At 37.6% G+C, this 22249-nt stretch overlaps 1 protein-coding gene across 2 annotated transcripts in view; it reads right to left on the reverse strand.

The window, feature by feature from the left end:
• CTNNAL1 (catenin alpha like 1) overlaps positions 1–15474 on the reverse strand; it is a 38739-nt gene extending 23265 nt beyond the window's left edge. For both annotated transcript variants that reach the window (XM_015599943.1, XM_015599939.1), the window contains exons 1-7: positions 15278–15474; positions 10751–10938; positions 8974–9093; positions 6603–6692; positions 5372–5542; positions 2513–2713; positions 197–283 (exon numbers count right to left, since the gene is read on the reverse strand). In XM_015599943.1, the coding sequence (XP_015455429.1) occupies positions 197–283; positions 2513–2713; positions 5372–5542; positions 6603–6692; positions 8974–9081 (657 nt within the window). In that variant the 5' untranslated portion in view covers positions 9082–9093; positions 10751–10938; positions 15278–15474. The remainder of the gene's footprint in view (positions 1–196; positions 284–2512; positions 2714–5371; positions 5543–6602; positions 6693–8973; positions 9094–10750; positions 10939–15277) is intronic.
• Positions 15475–22249: the final 6775 nt, after the last annotated feature.

Genomic DNA, 22249 nt, shown 5'->3' on the forward strand with positions numbered 1-22249 from the left:
ATATGAACGTTCGTGTACAAACGTTGAGAGTGATGGCACTAATCAAATGGTTGCTTCAAATAATTAGGTAAAAGGAAAACTTTTAAAATCATTTTCTAGGCGTAAGGACATACTAATACTGATGTACTTCATACACACTATACAACATGAAAATTAGCAAAGAATTAAAAGAGGCTAGATTGCAAAAAATACTTACTTCTTTCTTAAGTTCATTGAGGCTGTGACTGATTTTCAGTATACTGAGTTCCAGCTCTTCAGCGATGCTTTTTGTTTTCTGGTTTTGCTAAAAATTTTAAAAAGTATACATGTAGTGTTACCTCATCTTTTTCATCTGGTAATTCCAATTTTACTTAAACTATAAATTATTATAAATTTCTAATATCATTCTGTGAGCTATAAGAAAAGTATAGCTTAAAATTTACATATTTATGGTTAGAATGGAAAAAGAATTTTAATTATTTAGTTGTTTATGTAGTTATAATTTATTTAGTTATAATTATTTAGTTATATTTTCCCACTCTAACTATAAACAGGTTAATATCTAAGATCTAATTTTCTTTAATAAATTTATCACGTCTAAAACTAAGCTATTTTATTTTCTGCTTGGAATGCTTATCTCATCACTCTTAACCTAGTTAAAACTAAAATCCTATTCATATTTAAGCCCTTACATAACTGGCTCTTTCTCAGAACACATACTCTTAATTAGACCCTCTTCTTACCCAATCTAATCTTTTCTCTAGGTAATTGTTCTATTGTACAATTACATATTTACTTTTTAATTTCTGTTGTTGTTGTTATTTAATGTCTATCTTTCCCACTAGGCCTTGGTAAGCTCCATGAAGGCTGGGATCACATTTATTTTGCTCACCACTGAATCCACAAAACCTGACACAGCAAAATGGTAGATAGTATTCAGTTCTTTGAGTGAATAAATCAAAGGTAAATGTTAATATCTTGAAGAAGGCTTCTTGACTTCTCTCCCTAAATAAAAATTCATCCTCCTTCAAATCCTCTCAACACATAGTCTGTACCTTCTCTTCGGATGCTTAAAAAGCTTTCTGTACTTGTCTCATCCCTTTCCACATTTTTCTACATTGCAAAATTGCAAAATTTTCTACATTGCTTTCTGTACTTGTCTCATCCCTTTCCACATTTTTCTACATTGCAGGCAACAACTTTATCTTATTCATCTTTAGGTTTCCAGTACCTGGCATATAAAAGGCACTCAGTAACGACTGCTGAGATAAATGAATGAATGAACAACACAAATGGCATGTAGCATCAGAGATCTGAGTATTTGTGAAATATGTGAAAGGTGCTAATTGCAAACCTAGCATTGATAAAACTGGATTCCAAACAGAGACAGCATTTCCTCACATAAACTCTTTACACTGAATGTTGGGCTTAAAATTTAACAGTGAAGCAATCTATACTTCTGATTAGATATCACATAAATAATTTAAACTAAAAACCAAATATTGCTGCTATCCCTGACACTACTCTGCTCTAGGTGAAGTTTCCCTGTTAATATGAGCATTTGCAATGTTGCAATGCCAAGAAAACATGAGAGAAATCTGTGAAACATATCTACTCTTCATTCACAAATCGATTTATTTACAAGGAAGTAAACTGCTTTTTTGTTCAGTCCACTCAGCCACATTCACCCTCCTTCTTCATCTTCACTGACAACGCTTTTGTTCAGGACTTTCAGGTTTGTTCTACTCATGCTATATGCTGAAAACCATGTTAAATACTTTTTCGACATAGCCTAGGTCTAAGAAATAAATAAACAGTGCCAAAGACATCTCAGGATCTCTGTCTTTCAGTTTTGTAATCCACCCCTATAAGAAGTTGAGTACGTATGTCCTGTGTTGTCCCACATCTGTCAGTCTTTACTGTTCTTTCCAAAGAAGTTCCCCTGTTTTAAGGATAGCAGCAGCCTGTTTAAGGCCCTTTAAGAGGCTGCCCACCAATCTTAGACCAGGAATCTATGCAATGGTGAAAGATCTTTCTCCTGCCAGCTGCGTCTACCCAGTCATCACTAGACTTCAATAAATTTTCTAAGTCGTTGTGTCTGAATCAGCTGTCCTCAGAGTTAAGAACTGTACACATACGAATGGCTGTGGCAGTAAGGGTTCAGGGCCCAAGAACCTCTAGGTAGAGATTTAATCCTCTGCTCTTCACTCTGAAGAAGCCTTTTAGGGAAGAATTTTACAGAGGTGAGTTGGGTGGAAGAGTGGAGATAACAGGGTGAACTAGTGATGGTGACAGTGGCACAGACTCTAGACTGGCCAGAATGAGAAACTTGCCTATAAATGTTAGGTATTGTGAGTGCTGGAGGGCAAGGATACTTTGGCCAAGTAGGAGGGAGACGAGGAAGAAGACGTCCATCCTTGTCTCACTCTGGACCACGTTTATACTCCCGGTGATTACGTTAGCTTCCTCATCTCTGAAACCCTCAAGGAAAAGCTATTACATAAAATTTACTTTAATGAAAAATAGTTCTTACAGCTTGAATCCACACAGAAGTTAACTGCTGCAGTTCCATCCTCGCCTGAGTTGACAGTTCCAAGATGCGTTCCCTGTGCTCATGGCTGGTGGAGGCAGAATCAGTAAAGTCCTCTGTACGCTCCAAGATGGCTTCCAATGTTGCAGAAAGACTCTCTTTTGACTGAAAATAACGATTCTCCCGAAGAGTTTCAATATTTATCTGAGAACAAATAGGATAGACATCCACATGAGTCAATGGTCCCACCTAACCAAAACGAATTGTAATTTCTAGCAGTGCCCAGGAAGACACTGGCAATTTCTTTCCCCGTCTGAGGGCTCTGGGGTGTTGTAGCCTCCAGTGATGACTATATTCTCCACTAATCCAGGAGGACACATTGCTCAAGAGCCACCAATGGCCACGCAGAGCTTCATTCCAATTCTTGTTAATACAACATTCCTATGAGATCAGCGAATACTAAGGCAGAAGAAGCATTATCATGTAGTAACTGGTATGAAAAAATGAACCAGCCTGCAGGTAAAGGATCTGCATCTGAGAAAATGCTGAGGCGAAGTTCTAGAAAAAGTTACACCCAAATATGAATATGTACTGCACCCAGTGGGGAAGGGTGTGGAGGGCAGAGGGGAAGGACTGGGTTGGGCATCAACTTTTCCTTAATTAATACAGCAAAATTCTCCTAAGTGGTTTCCCTACCTTTTGTCTCATGTTCTCTACAGCACCTCCCTGATCAAAACATTCTCTACCACGGGGCCTGTATAATCTTTCTAAAAGGTAAAGCTTCTGATATGGCCAATTCCCTCTAACTGCTCCTTACCACTTATGAAATCCAGCCCAAAGCTCTATTGTAATACTACAAAATCCTCTAGGGTCCTGTCTTTAAATACCTCTCCAACTGTCTATCTCACCTCCCAAGTTCCCAAACAATGCTTCACTTCAGTATCTTGTGCTTAGAGTTCCTTCAAAATGTGAGGTGCACATGTTCACTGATGCCATCATCCTGTCTCTCAGCTTTCTAAGATGGGCTATGCCACTTCAACCCTATTTTAACCTCTAGCCCATGAAATGGGCTATGTCACAGAAACAACTCGGGCCAAGAGGCAAGAAGTGGTAATGATCATGATTGTGGTCACAACGAATGTGCTGAGAAAGACATCTTACATCTGTTTAGCACAATAAAGTCCTTTCACAAATACTACTGCAAGTTAATCCTTACGTGTGACCCAAGAAAATATCAGGATTTGGGAAGGTCAAGCAGCTGTAAGGGAGTACTTGCTGCCCTCCTTCTCCTCCTGGCCCAAGTTGTCTCCAGTGTCATTCCATCCTATGAAGACAGGATTTTTTTTTTTAAGCTAAGAAAGAACATGGATAAAAGTGAGGTATGGAATTGGCAAGGAGGATCTGAGAATTTAAGAATTTGAACAGAATTACAACATAAAAAAATCGGTCATGTGGACCACGCTAATTACATGAAGGTTTAGACTTCCCCTTTAGAGAGAACATCAATACGTTTTCAAATGGTAACTTAGTAGAGTGGTTTTTGAAAGGCCATTCTGTTTTATGGTTTTATAACATTTGTACCAAACACAGTAAAGTATTCCCTCTACAGAATATATTCTCTGTCAGAAAAAAAGTAAGAGGCCAAAAGAGTAACCACTGCTAGTGAGACTGAGTCTATTCATGACAGCTCTGCCCTCCAGAATGACTGGTCCTTCCTTGTAGCTTCCTTCCCCACAGGAAGAGATTTAGGGTAGGGCTGGCAGCATATAAACAAACCCAGAGGGGTAAATTAAAAGGTCATGAACTTTGGGATTAGAGAATCCTCATTCTAAAGGAGGGTTTCATTACTTTTTAGCTTTTCTCCTCAAAAATCAGGTATGATAACATCCACCTAAAAAGGAAATTAGGGATTAAATGAGATAATATTTGTTAAGAGCAGAGCCCCTAAAAGTAAATGTAAATGTTCCTTCAATTACTTTCTTTTGTTCTAAGTTCCTCCTTAGACCTTCACACAATTACAAGTACAGTAAAGATGCAAACGATACCATCCACGTCACAGCCCTGCCTATGAGAGAGGTGGTAACTCAGAGCATGTTAGGTAACTTCTTAGGGCCCTAGTTTTCCCATTTATTAAATTAAGGGTGTTGTGCTAAATGGTTTCCAGGGTTCCCCTGACCCAGACACTGCTCTGACCCAAAGAGCAGCTTCACCACCTCTCTGACTTCTGATGAGAAGTTCTGCCCTAAAATGGTAGAGATTCTGAAGTCAGACTGGCTAGGTTTGAATCCCTCAAACCTCAACTCTGGCACTTCCTAGATGGCAAGTTTCTTAATCTCTTTTCCTCAGTCTCCTCAACAGCGTAATGAGAATAATAATAGTTCTTATAAGAATTATACATATACATACATTTAAAGTACTCAGAACAGGGCTGGCACACAGTAAGTGCTCAATAAATGTTAGCATGTATTATTGTTCATTTTAATATTTTAATTATATCAACCCTACAACACAGAGGAGAGCAAAGATTCCAGCAGAAATGATTTGCTGTCTGTTATCATCAGTGGATGGTACAGCATTGCTCAAAAGACCTGGTTAGGAACACCTTTCTACAGATGACAGGAGGCTACAGCTAAACCATATAGCTGAACAGGGCCAGAGTATCTACTATGACCCAAGACTCTGTTCTTTGTACATACCACACTAAGTCAAATGTTACTGATCATTAAGTTTGTACATTGTGGCATTGTTTTAAAGAGAAATCTGCTTTTATGAAGCATCTATCCTAAAATATAGGTATGACATATAGCGATGTTCCTTTGAAATGGAAAGAAAAAAATCAAAATATATTCTCTTTATTCTTACCTTGAATTCTTTAATTCCAGTAAAAACAGTGATAGATGAAATGTCAGTCTCTCCATTGGGTTTGCAGTCAGTCACAATTTCAATTACCTTATCCAATGCCACTTTCATTCGGTCAAATACTCCTTCTTTGTTTTTATGGGCCGATTCACAGTTGGGATGCCTGAGACATGTCTTCAAAACAATTGAAACTTTTTATTTTAAGATCTGAGCCATATCATAACACACAAAATCTTACAGAGAACATGTCATGCTAATAAAAATGGTTCTTTACCAAAATCTCCTGGGTCCCTGGCTCACCCAGCTGCTTCTCCTCACTAAAAGTGGAAGCAGGATGAGTAAAAAGCGATAGCAAGGTTAAGTGAAAAAGGCAGAGTGTAAAACTATATCTTTATACTTCAATAATAAGTTTACTTAAAATTTGGGGGAAAAAAACCTATATCTTCATTATGATTAAAAATATTTTAAAATGTCTTATATGTGCAAGAACTTAAAAAGAATGAGGAAAAAATGAACACATGATATATGACTGTGGTATCTTTGACTTTTAAAACCGTTGTAAATGAAAAACTACTCAAGGGTCTGGACACAAACACAGCCTTTCAAGTGGGCTCCAGTGAATTCTGGTTTTGTGTATTCACTCACCCCAGCATAGAGTAAATATTCTGAGCAGAAAAGGCAATTCTAAACAATGCTAATGAAATGTTTACTAGTTCTTCTTGAATTGTACCAATCTGCTGGCCAATTGCTGTTTGGAATTATAAGCTCTTGATTGACAGTTTTATTTAAAGTCGATTGACAATCTTTGTTCATATCTTTAAGAAATTAGAGATATGAATTTACAGAATAAACACACGAAGAGTTGACTTAATACTCCTGTTACTTAACAGATTCTAACTTGCCTAGCCTTTGCTAGAGCACGTGGCTGGCTTCCCAACGACAATGGCAAAACCCTGCAGGCAGTGAGCATGTGGGATGGGCCTGGAGTCACAGCACCTAATACACCATCTTCTGCTTCATTGCTCAATCAAAGCTGACTCCGTAGATTAACCGCTGTTTGGAACGGGGGAAGAAAGTTAGCGTTCTTGCTAAAGGATAACTGAGCTTTGACTATGAGAGCCTATATTCCAATTTATCACTTTGATCTTTTCTAAAATGTGAAATATACAAATTAGATGCATTTAATCAGGGTCTCTAATTAATTTACAACACGGTAAAACAAAAATTGTCTTACCTTTGAAGCTGTGAGAAGCATCATTGTACATTTTTCAAGAACTGCCCTAGCTGCTGCCATTTTTGCCTTTTTCTTTTCATCTTTCAAATCCTAAAAATGAAATAAAATTGTTGAGCAGTCTAGGACCATGTGAACAACCCAATTTCTTGAAAAATCATTTACTCAACAATAACAATACTCAACAATTAAGTAACATTGTTAAAAAAGTGACAAAGTGAAAAACAAAACAAAACAAAACTAAAGTTTTACAAAATGTCACCACTTCAATCTAAATACATGAACACAGTGGAGTGGAAAGACACAGGCACCCCTGTTACGGGCAGCAGAGCCAGGAAACAAGACCTAGGAAGAGGCTGCCATGTGGCTCACGTCCTGCTGGCTTGCCACAACTGACAGTCTCATACCCTTGAGGACATACCTCACTCCTAACCAGAAACAACCATCTTAAGCTTTACTTAATTAAAAGTGACTTATTTATTGAACAGCTATGGGCTATTATTTCCTTCAGAATTGATAGGAACCATGTCTGACTAATCCCATTTAAGTGCTTATTCATCTCAATATGAGGTTTATGAGGTTTGTCCTAAACTTAATAAATATGCTGCTCTGAAATTTTCTCCAGATGTTTCATAGATACATGATTTTCCCAGACTAGATTATGAACTCTGAAGCAAGAACAGTATACTGAAATTTTTTCCTTTGATTTCTCTTCATAGAGCCCTTGATTGGATGTGTGCTATCACAGAAGGTATCAAATATTGCTTAGCAAATATAGAACCAAATACTCTTCATAATAATTTGGTTATGACCATCTAAATCAGAGGTCAGCAAATATCTTCAATAAAAGCCCAGAAAATAAATTTTCTAGGCTTTCTGGACCTGTCACAACTACTCAATTCTACCACTGTACTGTGACAGCTGTCCTAGACAATACATAAATTAGCATGCTGTGTTCTAATACAATTTTACTAATGTTAAAATTTGAATTACATATAAGTTTCACCTGCCACATTAGTTACTCATTTTTCATTTGTGAGTTGGGTGAAAAGCCCTTACTTACAAATAACGAAGATCTAAAGTTTGAGAGTGATTTGCCTTTTATTTGTTTTAGTAAATTATTATAGTAGATTTGAAATTATCCCTATAATAACACTCTTACTCACTTGCATCCCAATATAGTTTTATTACTAGGAAAGAAATAAATGAATTTATACCTAGTACACAAGAAACAGTACATGATACAAAAGTTAATTGAGGTCTCAAGATTGCATTCCAAAGGACAATGTCCTACATATGAATATCACCCATCATGAGTATCTATCAAAAATAAAGGTCAAGGTCTCTTCTAAAATTTCCACCTTGTCTTTAACATACTGAAGAGGACTTTTCTGCAAAATTACCTATGGGTCTAGCTGACAATGCATCAAGAATGTATGTCATATATGATACCATAAATTGTATGGTGGTGGGCAGTGATCAATAAAGATGGCATCTGAATCTGTTACAGTGCTAGTCCACAAGACAAAACGGAGACTTCTATAAAACACTGATGGTCCAAGAAGTACTAAATGAAGCATCACATATAGTCTGCCACTGTCCAGGCCAGTATCTATCTTCCAACTCCAGCTACAACAAGGAAAGTTCATGCCCAGAACTGTAGCCTATCGGACTATACCAAAGCACCTTGAGAAAAGGTCAATTATTATATATTTAACCTGCTGACAAGATGAGCTCATGCACAAATACCCCAACAAGGAAAAGTCAATTCTGGATATAATATAGTTTTCCACCTCCCTAAACTTTGGAACTTACAGAATGAATTGGGAAACAGATCTGTAAAGAACCAATACCACGGCATAGTTTGAAAACTACAGGCTTTAGAATCAACGTAAGTGAGTTCAATCTGCTAAAAGAGTGACTTTGGGTAAGTTTATTATCCTCTCAGGTTCAGTTTCCTCATGTGTGAAACAGTAATAACAATATCTACTTATAGGGATGTTTTGAAAATTAATTGAGATCATGGATATTAAATACCTAACATATAGCCAACGCAAATAAATAACTTGGACTATTAATCTAATGTAGAATATAGAAAGAAATAAAAACTGAATAATACATAACAAATTACAGAAAGAATAATAACAGAGATATGTAACAAAATACTATAAGACTATATATGACTCATTTACTTTCCTGAGCCCTGGTTGAAGAATCAAATGGAAAGTTTCATAAAAGAGGAAATACTTGAGTTGGGCCTTGAAGGCAAGAATGGCCTATCCCAGCGTGTGAGGTGGGAATATATTTAACTGTTATAGGTGCGTAAGGAAAGAATGCATGTATTTGAAAGTTTTAAAATGTGGTAAATACATACATTTTGTCTATCTCCGGTTAGATGTGCAAACTCCACCATTTCATTTCCAAATTGACTGAATATTTGGACAAACTCTTGAAAGCTATTCACCTTCTCTAGTCTTTCCATAGTTGCAAGAACCTGCAAAACAGAGAACGTTTTATTATCAAATGTAGATGTGAAAGAGACTGAGATGTCAAGGCTGAACAAAGACAGGAAAAAAGAGAAATTCTAAATTCTAGGGGAAAGTTGAGGAGGACATAGAGGGGAAGACAGGGGAGGAGGGGCTCAGAGAAGTAGAATTAGGCTCAAAGGTTAGAGTCATCCAGGCGATGACTGGTTTTTAGGATGGGGAGACTTGGGCTTACTTATAAAAGAAAAAAGGGTAAAAGAAGTGACTAAATAAATACACAAGAGAAGAGATCAGGCGTGTCTTCTGGAGAAGATGGTAATAGGTAGGACTAAGGTCATCACATTTTCAGAGAACTAGGAAGAGGGTAAGGATAAAAGATGATACACAAAAGCTTTAAGTTTAGTGAACCAGAATTGAGGGAACCCCATTCTTCTCAGGAAAGTGGAGGGAAGGTCATCTGCAGCGTGAGGATCGGAAAGGGAGGTTTGGGACTTCAAGAACAGGAAAACAGTTTGGATCAGTCAGGAACTGCCTGTGTTAAATAAATTAATTGGCAAGAAACTTTGGGCAGCCAGGGGTGAATAGAGAGCACGAACCTGTAGTAGATACAGCAACAGAAAATGTCATGTGTTTTCTTGACATTAGAACTAGAGTAAATAGCTGTGAAACATATTTTCAGATACTTTTCTCTAAAATAACAGAACTGGATTAGTTTTAGACAGACCAAGATAGGTAAAGAAAACACAGATATCCTGTGTTTACTTATTTTTAATGAGGATATGATGGATGTTTGGCGTGTTAATCTGCCCTGGCAGCTCAGGAAATCCAGGAGACTAACACAGATAAGGCAAATTGCCACCATTGAGCAGAACCTCCATCTTTCAAAGAGAGGAAGGTTTTGTTTTTTTTTTCCTATTCCTCTAGCACTGCCCAATCTACCTCTCCAATTGCTTTTTCTCTTTAAACTTACACTTCCAATTCACTTAATACTCGTTAGGTAGTTTTGTCCCCAAATCCCACTGGGACCATCTCTTCCCTGGTTGATTGCCTTCCTCCTTGCCTAGGGAATTATCCAGGGAAAGAAGTAATTATACACAGCCTCCTGGGTGATTGAGGAATACCATTATCTGAGAGACTGGAAGAGTTTAAATCTATTCTCTAAATTTTGTGATTATTCAGTAATATTTAGGGACTATGAATAAAGAAATTTTGTAGTGTGAATAATTATATTTAGGGTGATTTAATTTTTTCTTAAGCTTACAAATTGTTACTGACTTGGGAAAAAAGGCACTGAGGAATTCAGTATTTTTATCAACTAGGTTTCTACTACATACATTGTCAGGATGCTTAGCTTTTCTTCCTGAATTTGTACACAGGAAAAGCTTTCACCACTAAGCCTCGACAAGTAGATAATGGTTTTCTGAGAAGAAACGTTATTTGCATTCAAAAGTTTAGGCCCAGTACACACATTGTTTAGGAATTACCAATATAGAGAAAGACCACTTTTAAGCTATAGACAATTAGCATTATAAACAATTAAAATAGACAAGCATTGCCAAAATTACCTGCAATTAACCTAAAAAAACAAAACAACAACAACAAAAAAAACACCACTTCTTTAATAACTCTGAAAGATCTAGTATAGAAACACCAGAAAGCAAGTACCTTATTTCTTGATGTTATTATCTGCTTAATGACCACTCGGTCTGCCAGCAACAACACTTTTGTCACTGAAGAAAGAAGTAATCTTGCAGCCTTTATAACTCCCGTTTTGTCTGTAAAAATTGTGATCTGGCCATCAGATTCTGGGTGATTCAAGCTGCCTACATCTGTAAGTGCTGCAATGGTTTCTCCTAACAAGAAAGGCAAGGGAGAAAAGTTAAATTGGGAATAAGACACACTTAAATCAAAATCCAGACTTCTCTCTAATCTCAAAGGTAATGTGCACAATGGGTGGAAACTCAGCTTTGGGGTCTTATTTCAGGAAATAAAAAAAGCTTCAACAAGATCAACACTTTCTTAAGAATTGTGAAACATTTCTGTCTTTATCAAGTTTAGAAAATATTACAACTTCTGTTTCCAGCGGTATGGTAAACTACATGATCTAAAAAGCCTCCTGCTCTATAAGATAGTAAGAGAAATCCCAGGATCCAATGACCAAAGAAGAACCTAAAAGTAGAGCAGTGAGCAGCTGCCAAGACTTTGGATGAGGGGGCTGGGGGATGGAGGGGGCATCTGTGTGGGGGGGGTGTCATTGCCCATCTCCACGACTTGAAGGGGTTGGGTTTTTATGGACACTGAGGGAGAGAAGACAAGGCTTTGGGGCCCAACAGGAGGCATCCTCAGTGAAAAGAGGATCTAGAAGAATCATCAACAGGCAAAAGGAAATAATAAGCAAGTTCATCTGTTGGTCACCTTGGGCTCTGGGTGGGAAAACAAAACAAAATGAAAGCATTCCTCCTGAGAGTTCAAACCACAAGCAGACCCTCACTCAGGCTTACTGTTTGAATTTATCCTTCTTACGATGCCCGGCATAAACCACTCTACCAAATGAACTCCCAACTCTCTAGGAAAAGTCCCTTCTTCACTGTTGCTATTAAAATCCTTTGACCTCTATGATAGCAATTATCAATTGCTAAAACAATACAAATATTTATTCCTTAAAAATGAAACCAGGCTGTAACTTTTTCTAAACCTTACTCTTAACTTAACGAGATTAAAAAAATAATAATAAACTTTTAATCATCTTGTAATGTACAAGATAATTTTTTAAATCCTAAATAAACCTGAGTGCATAATGGATTGATTTTCTCACAAAAACCTTCTTGTCAATACTACTGACACCCAATAATGAATGTATCTGCCCATGGGCTAAGGATCTTGAGGAAAAGTACCTGAATTTTAATGCATAGAGCACAGGGTGTGACATAATGAAAATTATGATTAAGAAGATCTGCCTGATGGAAGCCTATAAAATAGACCTGAAACGGGAGACTTAAAATCAGAGTACTACTCAGACAGCAATCCCAATTGTGGGTGTGAAGTAGTAATGATCTAACTAGCATGGTAGCCATAGATGTAAAAAAGATGATTTGGGAGATATTGAGAAAAGAAAATAAAAAATTAGTACCTGAACTATGATAAGAAGGAAAGGAAAAGTGGGGGAAAAAAAAATGGCTTCAAGATTGTGAACCTAAGTCACTTAGATAAAGTCAGAAAGGTCTGGGAAAGGAGATGATAAGTTTAGTTTCAGACAACATGAATTTGAAATGGCACAGAAAAACTTAAATGATAAGCACTGGATATGGACTGGTTAAATGTCGTGGCAACAGCTGAAGCTCTACATCTAATAGATGAGTGTGTGATAACCAGCCTCCAAGATGGCTCTCCGCGACCCCCACCTCCTGCATTTACATCCTTGTGTTCGCCCCTTCTACATCTTACCAAGTTTGGTATAGCAGAGGCATCAAAGACACCGAGGCAGCATTTTGGTTGTGCTCTCTCTCTGTCTAGGGGAAGGCAGCTACCATGTCATAAGCAGTTGTTACTCCAGAGAGACAAACATGAGGAGAAACTGAGACCTCTGGTCAACAGTTACAAAGAAGTGAAGCCTGCCAACAATCATGAAATGAGCTTGAAAGCAGATCCTACAGCCTAGTCAAGGTTTCAGATAACTGCAGGTACAGACGATACCTTGAGTGCAACCTCATGAAAGGCACAGACTCAGAACCAGCCAGTTAAGCCACTTCCCGATTCCTGGCGCTCAGAAACAATGTGAGGTAATAAATGTTTGTAGTTTAAATTGCTAAATTCAGGTTAATTTGTTACACAGCAACAGGTAACAAACACAAAGTTTATGTAGCAAAATATATAGAGAAAAGAGTTTAGAATTAAACCTTAGTACATACTGCAAGCAGCAGGAGAAACAAGTATCAGTTTGCATTCTATCAGCAATAGCTGAAAGGATAAAAATGTTTCCTCTGTGCTTTTGGAAAATGTTACTTTTTTTTCTGTATTTTTGGCTCTCAATAACCAAAAATATTACACATGAGCCTGCACATATGGCATTATTTAATCTTTCCTCTTTCTGACTAAACCCCAGGCATTTAACTTATGAGTACGTGGGATGGTACCATTTGGTCTGCTCCACCAACGTGGTTAAATGCTTCCTTAACATTATAAAGTCGGTCGGTGTAGACTGTTCAGAATTTAGTTCCCTAGAAAAGTCACAGAGCATCATGGTTGTCATTTTAAATTTATGTGTGACTAGCTAGTGTTGTACCTTCATGAGGAAACCCAAAGTCAGTTAAATACAAATATTTATCAAGCTCCCATATAAAATATAAAACTTGACTAGTAGCCACCTAAATAAAAAGTAAAAACACAAGAGTTTAACAACACAGGAAAAGTAAAAAATAATGATTATAATGACAATGATTATTTATTGAGCATTTCCTATGTCTATTATATCATATCACTTCTATAAACATTAACATTATCCCTATTTTATAGATAAGAAAACTGAGGTTTTAAAAAGTTTAGTAGCTTGCCCAATATCACACTGCTAGCAAGTGAAAGAGTTGGGACTAAAATCCAGGCGGTCTGACTCCAAAGACTTAGTTATTTATCTCTAGTGCATATTATTTTCCTCGAATACAAAATGTCCAGAGGAGAAAATAACTACTATTGGCTGAGTGGGCTAGAAACATTTCAGGAGTGATCTAAGTCTTAGATTTGTACATCTTAAGCGAAAATAGACTTCTTTATTGTATAACCCCAGGAGAGTCACCACAAATGCATTTTCATTCTCTTACCTGAGTGACTACAAGAGGCAGTTCTCAAGAAAGGAAAGGATATCTCAAATGAGAAGAGGTAACATGTAGAGCCCACGGCATTAGATGGCTTCTGAAGACTGTCGTATGGGGCTGAGTGGGCTTACAGTATTTGCAGAGTACCAGAGTCTACTTGGGTCAGTGTACCATGTCCTCTTGAGTTCTCACCGTACACTGAGCACAGTGACACGCTAAAAGCCAATGAGGTAGGTAGGACTCAGGTTGCCCTTCCATTAAAAGAAAACAAAAACAAAACCCTCCTCTTGCATTAATTAAAGGTTGTTATAAGAAACAGTAATATGAAAAACATCTCTCTACATTTTCTATTGAATTGTCCATTGTATTATGTAATGTCTTCTGTACAAGTGCCCACACAATAATTTAGTGCCAGGAAAAAAAGTCACTCTCCTCTTGACAAGCTGGTTTGTTTCCTTTCAACAAACAATGAGAATTATATAATCCTATCTTTCCCACATTTTTGTCTTGCCTTCCAGGAAGTACAAAGATAAATTTCATGCTTAATTAGAGTAACAGTGTTGGCCAAAGTTTCTAGTATATTTATCTTCATCTCCTATTTTAATAGACTTACTGAGACATATCTTTAATTGAAAACTATTTCAAATCCTTTTAAAAATGTAGACAAAATATAAATTATGACTAGAATAAGGCCATCCCCTGTATTCTACATAAAATCTATTCTCTACCCCCAGCAAATGACTAGAAACCTGAGACTCAATCCAGAATCTTCCCTTTCTTTTAATCGATAACCAATTTCTATCTATTTAACTACCTTAATGAGTATTTTGTGTACTCCCGCTCTTTATATAACTAGACACTGCCGTGGTTTGGCCTGGTTTATTCCATAATTAATCTCCCTGCCTTTAGTCTCAACTCTCTCAATTGGCCCTCATTTGTTCATTTCCTCCACACTACCAGAAATATTTCTAACACAAAACTATATGTCTTTCATCTGGCTCAAAATCCCTTATCTACCATCTATAGACTAATACCCAAAGTCATTCATATAACGTATCATGTCATGGATGATCCGGTTGGCTTCTCTGTATTTGCTTAGCCTCATCTCACCCACTCCCTTCCCCGATGGTGACTCTCCAGAATCACCTGCTCCTCCCTCACGATTGCCCACTGTAGTAAATAGCACCATCATTTACCCACACTCTTTGTATTCCAAACCTTGGAGTCATCCACAACTGTTTCCCATCACAACTCACATCCAAGCTATCAGCAAATCCTATCGGCTCCACCTTGACGATATAACCAAATACAACGCATCTTGCTCAAAATAAGACGATTTGCCATAAAATTGCTATAATTGGCTTTAGTACCAATATGTACATACCTGCTTGTTTAGCTTCAATACAGGCAATATTTATTTCTTCTTTCAAATCCCGGTTTTCATTGGCTATAGCTTCCCCTACTTTAACGAATCTTCCAACTGCCAAGTTGACGGCTTGTCCTACACGCTGAATTGCTTGCAGAGTTTTATCAGACTTTTTGGTATTATGTTTATGATTAATAAGTGTGGTGATCTAAAAATAAAAGATAAAGTAACTTGCTTAAATTTTATCTCAATAACTTTTATTTTTTTTTAAGTTATATCACAAAGGCCAAGGAAGCTAAGCCTGGCACTCTAGACCAGCCTCATAGACTAAACTGACAGTTTAACGCTTCAACCCAGAGGCGACGAGCAAAGCATGCTGCCACCTCTCCTCAAGACAATGCTTATATTAATAACAATTAAAAATTTACCCGAGTGCAGACATCTGGGGCATAGAGTTCCAGAATCCCCCCAGATATTTCAGTAAATCTTAAAGACAGGAGAAAAGTAAGAGAGGATAGATCGTTACAAAGAATCCCAGAAAAATCAAAGCACTTCAGGTCTAGTCTCCTCTACTACGACTTGAGTTGTCATGAGGGTAGAGACAGCATCTTCTTTACCTTGCATTCCACTCCGCTGCCTAACACAAGTGCACAGGTTCTACAAAATGCTATATGTGCCATATATGTTTACTGAAATTAGATACTGAGAATGACCATTATAATCTATTTTATACTTCTCTAAGTTTTATTGTAGACTCAAAGTAAATACCAAGAATTTGAATACTTGGTTCGAGGCCCTGAAATAAAATACAAAAAGTGACAAGTTGGTTGAAACCAATATAAACCTTCAAAATGTCTGTACATGAACTTTGCTGACATAAATATATTTCAAGAATGTTACATACAAAATGTAGATCCCAAATAGTACACAATAAGCATAATTTTTAAATGATTTATATAAATATATTAACAAAGACTAGAATAGAGAATTAAAGGAAGAGGAAAGAAATCACTCTTTGAGCAACCACGGTGTGTCAAGCACTTTATACATTATGGCCTTAATAGTTTAGAATCAGGAATTCCTGGGTTTGAGCCTTGGCTCTGTCATTACTAGATAAATGACCTAGGGAAATATATTTAATCTCTAAATTTCCTCATCTATTACATTGGTTTTCAACCTTTCAGTATTTCCTAGATGCCAGGTCCTGAGGATGCATCAGTAAACAAGACCGACACAATCCTGCCCCCATCTGGCTAACAGTCTAGTAGAATTACAATAATTCAATCATGCAAAACATATTTGTTGCACACTTATCATAAGCCAAATAAAACTCTGGGCAATGATGGCACAGCAATGAACAAGAAAGGCCCGTGATTTCATGGAACTTACATTCTAGTGTGGGGGAAAACACAACAATCACATAAATAAACAAACAAACAAAAATTAATATAAATGCTATGCAAATTAAAATAGGATAATGTGATAGAAAATATCTGTGTAGCTACTTGAGATTAGGTGATCTTTCATGAGAAAATGATATTTAAGCTGAAATCTAAATGATATCAAATAGGCCGGCAAACATCAGGAGACAAAGCATTCTAGGGAGAAGAAATGATTTGTTTTAAAAAAAAAAAGGGGGGGTGCCCTAAGAAATGAGGTAAGACCAGAAGTGGTTAAAGAATGGTGGGCAAGAGGGCAAGTGTAAAACCAATATCCAACAGGTAGGCATGGATCAGCCATGTAAAGCTGTGAATTGGAGTAAAGAGTTTGTATTTTATTCTAAGTATGGTAGGAAGACACTGAATGATTTTTAAGTAGAAAAATGATACAATCTCTGTAGTGGTTTTTACATGTGTTCACAGATTCTTTGATATTTCTCCCTTCAAGAAGTGGAAGCTCATTTCTCTCCCTTTAAGTATGGGCTGAACTTGTGACTCACTTCCAGTGAATAAAGTAGAAACAATGGAGTAATTTTGAGGGTAGGTCATAAAACACATTGTGACTTCCATCTCACACACTCTCTCTCTGGGATCAATCACTGTGGGAGAAAAACAGCTACCATATTGTGGAGAACACTTAAGCAACCCTACAGAGAGTTTCACACGGTAAGAAACTGAGGTCTCTGGCCAAGAGAGGGAAGAACTGAGGCCTCCTACCAACAGCCAGATGAGTGAACTTGGGAACAGATTCTCCAGCCTCAGTTCAGCCACGCACCGGGATTACTGTGGGCCCAGCCAATATCTTGATTTCAATCTCATGAGACCTTAATCCAGAACCACCAAGTAAACCACTGCAGAATTCTTAACCCAAAAGAACCGTGAGATGATAAATGTTTATTGTTCTAAGGCACTACATTTGGGGTAGCTTGTTATGTATTAATAGATAACTAATATATATTTTGGTACCCGGAACCGGGGCAATGCTGTAACAAAACCTAAAATACGGGAGTGGCTCTGAAATTAGGCGTTGGAAGCCAAACAAACTTTGAGTTTTGAGGAGTTGGTAAAAGTTAAAAGAATGTTGAAGAAACTTTGTAGAAATATGATAACCACTGAGGAGGTTTGAAGGCTTATAGGAAAGTGAGAAAAATCTTTTTGGAAACTGGATGAAAAGGGATCCTTGTTATGTAGTGGCAGAAAATCATCCTCAATAATGTGGAAGTTAGAAAATATACCTAATGGAATGAGTGATCTAGCTAAGGAGATTTCAAGGCAGATTTTGAAGGTGCCACCTGGTTTCTTCTTGCTTATAGTAAATTTTAAGAAGAGAGGCAGGAGCTAAAGGAAACACTGCTAAGTAAAAAGAAGCCAGGACTTACTAGATTTGAAAATTTCTAGCTTCTCCAGATGGCAAGTGATGCTAAAGTTAAGCATGGCTCCCAGGCGATAATAAAATCCAGGGCACTGTCAAGAAAACAAGGTCTAAAGATGAAACTAATAGTGTGACTATTAAAATCTTACGTTAAGATTTTAGAAAGATTCAAGGTGGTGTGCCATGGATCCATTTGGTTAAAAAACAGGTCTCCTAAGAAGCTTAAGGAGAAGCTTTTGCCCCTCAAGAGTCCCAAAAGAAGCCCAAGTTAGAGTAGGGCTTATCATAAAGAGATTTGTGGGTATGGCTCGTCTAATGGAGTGAGCCCAATAAGATTCGCGAGACACCCATAAAACTTTAAGATGATTATGTTGGTAGAAACACCACCAATTTGGACTGAAAGAGATAGATCAGTACAAAATAAAAACGTTTAAGCTTTTGTACCCACAAACTTCCAAAAGCAGGGAGTAGGCTGAGAAACTATGAAGCTGCTAACATACTCTGCTTTTCATGAAAAAGGGTGAAACATAGGGCAGCACTAAGGGCCATGAAGAATTATTCTCAGTCCTTGAGTTTTAATCAAGGAACTGCTAATCTGTGCCTGGGTGGATTTTGGAATGCTATGAACCAGTGGGTCCTTTTTTCCCCATTTTCAAACAGAAGTATATGTTATCCTATGCCTCCTATCTTCCTGGGTTTTGGGGGAAGACCTTTTTTTTTTTTTTTTTATTAACAAAAATGTCTATAATGGTTATCCTATGCCGGTCCTACCACTGTAAGTTGAGTGTCTGGGAAACAGCTTGTCTCTTTAGCTCATGGGACTTCAAATCATGAGGAACTATACCCAAGGTGCTCCACTTAAGGAACTACCACAAACAAGAAGCCTCGTCTGAATCAGAATTAGATGCCAACATCTTAGATTTATAGCTAATGCCATAAAGCAGTGGTCCCCAACCTTTTTGGCACCAGGGATCAGAGCTCCCATGAGAATCTAATGCCTGATGATCTGAGGTGGAGCTGAGGCCGTGATGCTAGTGCTGGGGAGTGGCTGCAAATACAGATGCAGCTTCGCTGGCCTGCCTGCCGTTCACCTTCTGCTGTGCAGCCCAGTTCCTAACAGACCACAGACTGGTACTGGTCTGTGGCCTGAGGGGTTTGGGGATCCCTGCTGTAAAGACATGAGAGTTTTGGGAGGGTTGGGGATATAGTTTGTAAGTGAGAAGAATGTAAACAATTTGTGGTCAGAGGGTAGAGAGCGGAAGTTTTAAAATTTTTCCACAAATCCTTTGCTATTTCTCCCTTTGATTCATTCCCTTCCGAATATAGGCTGAATTTATAACTAATAGAATAAAGAAGAACTAGCAATATGCTACTTTTAAGGGCAGGCAATAAAGACATTTCAATTTCCATCTTACCCTCTCTTTGAGATTATTCACTCTAGGGGAAGCCAGTTGCCATGTTGTGAAGACAACTGACCAGCCTGATGCAGAGGCTGACATGACCAGGAACCATGACCAACAGCGAGCATGGATCTGAGAACCACCCAAGTAAGCCACTCTCAAATTCCTCACACATGGAACCAAGATAATAAATGTTTGTTGTTTTAAACCATTAATTTGGGGGGTAATTTATTTTGTAGAAATAAATAATACAACCCCAAATGTATGTTTTTAAAAAGAACACTCTATTCTTGGAGAAGAGAAGATTGCTAACGTAGCGAAAGTAGAAGCAGGGAGACCAGTTAGGAAGCTGTGCCATAGTCAGGTAAAAGATGATGTTGGCTTGAAACAAAGTGGCAACAGTCAAGATGGCAGAAAATGGCAAACTGGGGAATGTCCTGAATATATACGACTTGCTCGATGGATTAGATTGATGTTGTCAAAGACCTCTAAATTTGTGGCATGAGAAACAGGGTACATTGACATGACATTAACATTTCTATGTGGCAGGCACAAAAAAAGTGTTTTGCAGAAATAACCTAATTTAATCCTCACAATAATCTTAGGACAACAGCACGGCTTTATTCCTTTTTTACAGATAGAGACTGACATTAAAACACGCCTATTTGAGGTCACGCAGCTATGAAGGGGTAAAACCAAGATTCAGAGCCAGATCATTTGGCTCTGAGGCCATATTTTTTTCCAGTTTACTGAAATATAATTGACATGTAACATTGTATAAGTTTGACTACAACATGATTCCATACCATGTATATTGCAAATGCTTCCACAACATATTGCAAATGACCACAACGGCAGTTAACACTTCCATTACCTAACATAATTTTTTTTTTTTTTTTTTTGGTGGTGGTGGTGAGAACATTTAAGATCTACTCTTAGTGACTTTCAGGTTTACAGTACAGTACTGTTAACTATAGTCACCAAGCTGTATATTATCTCCCCAGAACTTATTCATCTTATAACTGGAAATTTATACTCTTTGACCAACATCTCTACATTTTTCCCACCACCCAGCCTCTGGCAACCACCATTCTAGACTCTGTTTCTGTGAGTTTGGCTTTTTTGGTTTCCATATATAAATGAGATCATATGGTGTTTGCCTTTTCTGCCTGAAATTTCACTTATGTTACTGTCCTCGAGGTCCGTCCATGTTTTCGCAAATGGCAGGATTTTCTTCTTTCTCATGGCTGAATAATATTCCATTGTAAATTTATACCACTTCTTTATCCATTCATTCATAGAGGGACACTTGGGTTGTTTCCACAACTTGTCCAATGTGAATAATGCTGCAATAAACACAGGACCGCAGATGTCGCTAACGATTCTGATTTCATTTCCTTTAGATGTGGGATTACTAGATCATATGGTAGTCCTATTTTTAATTTTTTGAGGGACCTCTGTACTGTTTTGCATAGCAGCTGTACCAATTTACATTCCTGCCAAAAATAAGTTTAGGGATATAATGTACACAGCCTCACCAACACTTTCATCTCATCTTTTCGATAATACCTATTGGAATAGGTGTGAGGTGATATCTCATTGTGGTTTTAATTTGCATTTCTCTGAAAATTAGTGAGGTTGAACATCTTTTCATGTATCTGTTGGCCATTGTGTACGTCTTCTTTAAAAATATGTATTCAGGTCCTCCACCCATTTTTAAATCAGTTTGTTTGTTTTTTTTGTTAGTGAGTTGCATGACTCCGGAGCCTTGCCGCTTAACTACTTAGCCATACTGCCTTCTTTGCCTTAAGATGTTGATAAGAAGATTAAATGAAATGATCCAAGTATTGTGTTTAACACAGTACCTAGTTTATGGTAAGGAGTCAAAGATGTGTTATAATTAGCTCTCTTATTTAATGCTTAGGTGTTATTAAAGATAAGAAAACAGGCTGAGTGAAATTAAGTACTGGCTTACACAGCTAAGCAGCAGCCTAGTTTAGAATCTGAACTCAGGTTTATCTGACACCAAAGCTACCCAGTACTCTTTCTTTTAATGGGGATTTTCAATCTTCCTGATTTTTGGGGGGGGCGGGGAGGGGAGGGTTGCAGAACACTTTCCTCAAAATGAAATATTAACTAAAAGCCATGGGGTCATCATGTTAAAGAAGAGTTACTATGGTTAAATTTTGAGGATGTCTGTGGGTCGTGGTGCTGGGAAGCAGGGAAACAAATACAAATCCTATAAAACCAGATTCGTTTTTCTCCACACCTGATAGAGCCTGGGGAACTCAGTACCACCTGGAGAACAGAGGGCTTGACCACCATCAGTTATTCCACACGACCGCCCTGAAAGAGCCACAGGAGTGAAAAGGAGTTTAAGTTGTGTTTGTTAAATCCTTTATTTACATAAAGCTTTATATTTTCAATCAGAAAGAAGAAATCCTGCAGTTAGGCTAAAATACCAACTGTTGTTCAGTTCTGGAACACATTTTGCTTTCACTACAAGCATCCTCCCCAGTGCACAATTAGGTGTGGCTGTGCTCCTTCTACTCCAAGCAATCTAGAAAATGTTCAGTCCAAATACAGGCATGCCACTAAAATTGACAGGAATCGAATTGCTTTTTAAAATTCCTTCTAAAATTATGTTCAAACTTTTAAAAAGGAAGGTCCAAAAATTATACATGTCGTTAAAAAAAAAAAAAAGATGGGAAAATTAGGAAAGCCTAAAGAAATAAAAATGACCCATAATCCCACTACTCTGCAAGTATTTTGGCATAAC

The sequence above is a fragment of the Pteropus alecto genome, unplaced genomic scaffold (genome assembly GCF_000325575.1).
Source record: "Pteropus alecto unplaced genomic scaffold, ASM32557v1 scaffold111, whole genome shotgun sequence".
NCBI lineage: Eukaryota > Metazoa > Chordata > Mammalia > Chiroptera > Pteropodidae > Pteropus > Pteropus alecto.